We start from the raw sequence: 6,169 nt of genomic DNA, 5'->3' as shown, positions 1-6,169 counted from the left end.
TCATCCTCCAATCCTCATCCTCCAATCCTCATCCTCCAATCCTCATCCTCCAATCCCCATCCTCCAATCCTCATCCTCCAATCCTCATCCTCCAATCCTCATCCTCCAATCCTCATCCTCCAATCCTCATCCTCCAATCCAGCCAAGCTTTGGAAAGCAGTAAACTGGTGCTTCACTTCCTTCCCATATTCAATTAAATGACTGATAAATTAAATTCAATTATTAAATTAAATGACTGATAAATGTAATTACATTATTAAATTAAATGACTGATAAATGTAATTAAATTATTAAATTAAATGACTGATAAATGTAATTAAATTATTAAATTAAATAACTGATAAATTAAATTAAATTAAATGACTGATGAATTAAATTAATTAAATTAAATGATGGATAAATTAAATTAAATTACATTTCTGATCAAAAAGACATTTGTTTAGCCTTTAATTAACATTTTGTTAGTGCTGGCCATTTATTTGAGAAAGCTTATTCTGACTATGGTATGAATATGGTATGAATATGGTATGAATATGGTAGACTGTATGAATATGGTATGAATATGGTAGACTGTATAAATATGGTATGAATAGGGTATGAATATGATATGAATATGATATGAATATGGTATGAATATGGTAGACTGTATGAATATGGTATGAATATGATATGAATATGGTATGAATATGGTATGAATAATGTATGAATAAAATGTGTGTGTGTAACAGTATGTTTATCTGTTGGCAGGAATGAGAGATTCAACAGTTACACGTCCCATCGGTGTGTCTTACTGAGACACAAGTTCCTCTGGATGACATCAGCCCGCAAGTGAGTGAATCTCAATGTTGTTAAAATGTCGCTTCACAACATTCTCCAGTAGGTGGTTGCGCTTGGTCGACTTATTGACAAATGAATTGCAAGTCCCTCAACTGTTGAAAGCTGGCATCCATTTTGCTGAATGCGAGAGCATCGGGTTCAAGGATTGTGTGCATAACAATGGTAAACATGACTTCAGGTACCTCCCCTTCTCTCTCACCTCCACCTCTCCCCTCCCTCCTCCTTCCTTTTTGTCCCTCCTCCCCCCCTCTCTCCCTCCCTCTCAGGATAAAGCAACAGTCTCTGATAAAGGAGGTGAGAGAGTTGATGAACTGCCCTCACTACGTCAACATCACCCAGAGAGAGCTCGACAGGTAATGTCTGATCACAGCTCTACAGGTAATGTCTGATCAGGGCTCTACAGGTAATGTCTGATCACAGCTCTACAGGTAAAGTCTGATCAGGTCTCCCTCCCTCCATCCCTCTCTTCCTCCCTCCTTCCCTCCCTTCCTCTCTCCATCCATCCCTCTCTGCCTCCCCCCCTCCCTCCCTCCCTCCTGCAGGGAGAGACTGCGATTCTGCTGTAATGCCACCGGAGGTCTGTTTCTGACCCAACAGAACACTCAACTGGGCCAGAAGATCAGATATGAGAACAACCAAGAGAAAACTAAAACTGTGGACGAGGAACTCTACAACATGCTACCACAGGTCTGAGTGTGTGTGTGTGTGTGTGTGTGTGTGTGTGTGTGTGTGTGTGTGTTTACCCTGGAGTAAAGGGTGTTTACTTCCGTTGCTATGATGTGGTATAACGTGTGTGTGTGTGTGTGTGTGTGTGTGTGTGTGTGTAGAGTCTTCCCTGGGGTCCAGAAGTGTTGGGTCGCTGTGCTGTCGTTGGAAGCGGAGGCATCCTACAGAACAGCAGCTGTGGAGCTGAGATCGACAACGCTGACTTCATCATTAGGTAACTACCATCATCATCATCTTCATCTTCACCATCATCATCATCATCATCATCATCATCATCATTGAGTGTAATGTTCCAACCTCCCTCTGCAGGTTCAACCTGGGTCCAGTCAGTAACCATGACGATGTGGGTAACAGAACCAGCCTGATGACCATCAACCCCAGCCAGATCATGAATGGGTAGGAGAGAGTTCTAACACACATACACACACACAAACACACAAACACACACACACATACACACACACACACACACACACACACACCTGTCTAGCCAAGTTTCAGTCACAAATAAGAAATCAAGTTCACAGGAGCAAATCAAGTCGTTAATTAAGAGAGACTTATTAGCTAAAGATCTATGAATGACACACACACACACCTGCCTAGCCAAGCTTCATTGAAAAGGACTAGTTTCAGTAGCTTTGTGTCTGGTCTCAGTGCAGGTTGTGGATGACAGAGTACAGAGATTACATCTGAGGGGTACAGAGCAGTCTGACCTGTGGTTAACTGTCCCTTTCTGGGAGGAACATGTGGAGAACAGTTTCCTTGGGTCAGAAGCAGAGGATTGAATGTCGTAATGGCAGTAAGACGCTTTAGCAGCTGATGTAGAGGAGCTGTAGTTGAGGAGGAGAGAGAGAGAGAAGGTGTAGTTGTGGAGAGAGAGAGGGAGAAGGTGTAGTTGTGGAGGAGAGAGAGAGAGAGAGAGAGAAGGTGAGGAGGAGAGAGAGAGAGAAGGTGTAGTTGAGGAGGAGAGAGAGAGAGAGAAGGTGTAGTTGAGGAGGAGAGAGAGAGAGAGAGAGAGAGAGGAGGAGAGAGAGAGAGAAGGTGTAGTTGAGGAGGAGAGAGAGAGAGAGAAGGTGTAGTTGAGGGGGGGAGAGAGAGAGAAGGTGTAGTTGAGGAGGAGAGAGAGAGAAGGTGTAGTTGAGGAGGAGAGAGAGAGAGAAGGTGTAGTTGAGGAGGAGAGAGAGAGAGAGGAGGTGAGGAGGAGAGGAGGAGAGAGAGAGAGAGGGAAGGTGTAGTTGAGGAGGAGAGAGAGAGAGAGAAGGTGTAGTTGAGGAGGAGAGAGAGAGAGAGAAGGTGTAGTTGAGGAGGAGAGAGAGAGAGAGAGAGAGAGAGAGGAGGTGAGGAGGAGAGGAGGAGAGAGAGAGAGGGAAGGTGTAGTTGAGGAGGAGAGAGAGAGAGAAGGTGTAGTTGTGGAGAGAGAGAGAGGAGGTGAGGAGGAGAGGAGGAGAGAGAGAGAGGGAAGGTTTAGGTCATCAGGGAGGCCAGGTGTTCTCCATGTCCTCTCAGACTGAAAACGCTTAGTAGTTTGGCTTTCCTCTTCCTCTCAGACCTTCGTCTCACACACACACACACACACACACACACGCCTGCATGGATACATAACTGGCTAACGTGTCATGATGTGTCTCCATAGTTACCCTAACCTAAAGAAGGACCCGCTGCTGGCCAGTCAATTGGCAAATCGTGTGTCTGCGTACGGCGACGCCCTCCTCCTCCTGCCCGCCTTCGCCTACCCAGTCAACACTGGGGTCTCAGTCGATGTGTACCGCGCCCTTCAGCCTCTGAGGCCCAATCAGAGTGTAGTATTCTTCAACCCGGACTTCCTGTTGGAATTGGGGCGGAGCTGGAGGGGGAGGGGCCTCAAGGAGCCCCGCCTCTCCACTGGTCTGATGCTGGCTAGCGTGGCGATGGAAATCTGTGACCAGGTGTGTGTGTGTGTGTGTGTGTGTGTGAGAGAGAGAGGTACAGTAAAGTGATTGGGTTTACTCTCTGACAGGTGCACCTGTATGGATTCTGGCCCTTCCCTATCGACCTATCAGAGAAGCCGCTGCCTCACCATTACTATGACAACGTGGGTTCAAGCAGCGTGCATTCCATGTCTGATGAGTTCCTGCATCTTCTCCAACACCACAGCCAGGGGGCGCTACAGCTACACCTGGGACCCTGCCCCCAACCTCTAACCTCTAACCCCTGACCGCTAGACCCATAGATCCTAGACCATACATCCTAACCTCTAACCCCTAGACCCTACCACCTAACCCCTAACCCCTAGACCCTACCACCTAACCTCTAACCCCTAGACCCTACCACCTAACCCCTAACCCCTAGACCATACACCCTAACCCCCCCAACCTTTTTGATATGAAGTGCCATTTTTAAATGTTCTTGTTAATCAGTGTACCAACCACAATATCAACATTAATTATGACTCGACATCAAACCAAACCAAACAGACCATCTGATCTGCAATTGTATTCCAACTACAACATAACAACAAAAACATTTTCAGCAAAGATGTATGCAAAGCCATGTATGCTAAATAAACAGGCCTAGCAGTCAACGTGATCCCTGGTCCTGATTTCCTCTGCTCAGCTCCATTACCTGGGGGTACTTGGTCACTTTAAGTTGCACACAAGCTTCAGTTCGTGACGTTAGAATTATAAGGTTCTATCTCCATTTTTGTCCATTTTGTTTTTTTACATAATCTGATCCATTAGGTGTTTATTAATGCCTGTGTGGTGATATTTTTTAAATGTTGACATTTTTTAGTTAGTAATTCATAAAATACAAAGGTTCCATCTCACAAAACATAATGGAATGTAAAAACTTTGACGCTCAATATCTCTGAACTGCCCTAGACGGAGATAGAACCTTATCATTCTAAACGGAGATAGAACCTTATCATTCTAAACGGAGATAGAACCTTATCATTCTAAACGGAGATAGAACCTTATCATTCTAAACGGAGATAGAACCTTATCATTCTAAACGGAGATAGAACCTTATCATTCTAAACGGAGATAGAACCTTATCATTCTAAGATCACGAGTTGTCAAACGGCTGCGGGAGAGGCTTAGCACGCTCTTCATGTGTGAGAATATCTGCTCACACAGACGGGTTGATCTGAAGACTGTCAGCAAAGCCAGTGCAATGTTCCTGAGACAGCTGGGGCCTCATTTATAGAAAGTACTTTGGATAAAATTTGATCTTACCCGTGGCGTACGTAGAAAACCACGTCAAAGTAGGGATTCATACAATTTCAACGTGAGTCAATTTGACCGTGGAAACGATCGTAGCACTACGTCAGGTCTTTACTTGACGTACGCACATTACCTACTGGTTATGCGGAGTTATTACAGGCATGTGAGCCGCACTCGAACACGTTAATGCCTATACTGTAATTCATGCGAAGTGAAAGTGGCTCGTAATAAAATTAACCATGTTGTTATCAGCCGAGAAAACGAGTTTAATTCAAGATTTAAAGGGAACTGATGTATTTCAGTCGTCCTTTATATTCCTCCGGAGCTGTCAAGGCAACGCCATCTCCCCTTCAACATGCCTATAGTGCGCTCCACAATGGACCTTACCCGGCCATGCGCTAAATTATACTGGATTTCCTCCTGTCTGGGGGTTCGCAAAGGGAGTGAGCAGCCATGTTTTCAATGGATAGCCCTGATAAGAATAAGACTATTATATTATTACAGTATAAGCATGTGCCTGGTTAGTTGTCATGATCAAACGTTACAAATGCAACTTACCGAGAAGCCACCCTTCTCTGCCCTCTCCCGCTTCCAGACAAACGTGTATGTAACGGAGTAGAAATGGCAAGTTCAATTATAGCTAAAATAGGTATTATAATAAATAAGGTATTATAATAAAATAGGTATAATGACGTGGTATATCCGGGGTGTGTCCGTGACCCGGACGCTGTGTCTGTGACCCGGATGCTGTGTAAATATAGCTGGACAGTGCATTTGCACTGGACGTAACGTGATCTCCCTCAGTTCATTGTTAACCACTGAGACGGTAAGGTCACGTTTTCTGCAGGGTCTGAGATCGCATATAATTTAAGAGATTATTAATGTATCTATGTTTTATTTGAATGTTTGATGATTAAGATAGCTGTTTTGAGTTTCCCCATGTATAGTATTTTACTTGGAACATATCATAGCATTGGTAAAATGAGTTTTCTGTTGTTAGCATTGATGACGCTAATGTGACTGTTCGTGTGTAATATCATTTTAGAAATTAGACCAATGACCCTGCACGTTCCGTTGATGAAGTTGAAGTTGATGCACTGTACATATATTTCGACAGGTAATATTATTATTTTTGTGTTATTGTATGTCTGTTGTTCCGTTAGTAGACTGTATTCTATGAGGAGGTTGGATTTTCCACCTCACGAGTTTGCACCACGCTCGCAGCTAGCCAACAGTCAGGTAGCAGCCATTGTTGCACGTGGTGCGCATGCGTATTCCGGGTGCGGGGTTTTTCCATGCGTATTCCGGGTGCGGGGTTTTCCATGCGTATTCCGGGTGCGGTGTTTTTCCATGCATTTTGATGTTCATGATTTCTTGTTATTGTTAAATGGAGACCACTATACGAT

The 6,169-nt window shown here is 44.3% G+C and overlaps 1 protein-coding gene across 1 annotated transcript in view; it reads left to right on the top strand.

The window, feature by feature from the left end:
• LOC308169550 (alpha-2,8-sialyltransferase 8F-like) overlaps nt 1-3,757 on the top strand; it is a gene marked incomplete at both ends in the record, with an annotated part of 18,252 nt that extends 14,495 nt beyond the window's left edge. The window contains 6 exons of the mRNA XM_080544233.1: nt 1,104-1,190; nt 1,380-1,524; nt 1,665-1,777; nt 1,873-1,959; nt 3,197-3,488; nt 3,560-3,757. Coding sequence (XP_080400359.1) covers nt 1,104-1,190; nt 1,380-1,524; nt 1,665-1,777; nt 1,873-1,959; nt 3,197-3,488; nt 3,560-3,757 — 922 coding nt within the window. The remainder of the gene's footprint in view (nt 1-1,103; nt 1,191-1,379; nt 1,525-1,664; nt 1,778-1,872; nt 1,960-3,196; nt 3,489-3,559) is intronic.
• Between the last annotated feature and the right edge of the window lie 2,412 nt (nt 3,758-6,169).

The sequence above is a fragment of the Nansenia antarctica genome (genome assembly GCF_963989245.1).
Source record: "Nansenia antarctica genome assembly, chromosome: 13".
Classification (NCBI taxonomy): domain Eukaryota; kingdom Metazoa; phylum Chordata; class Actinopteri; order Argentiniformes; family Microstomatidae; genus Nansenia; species Nansenia antarctica.
Note: the sequence above shows the minus strand (reverse complement) of the source record. Positions and strands in the feature narration are given on the sequence as shown.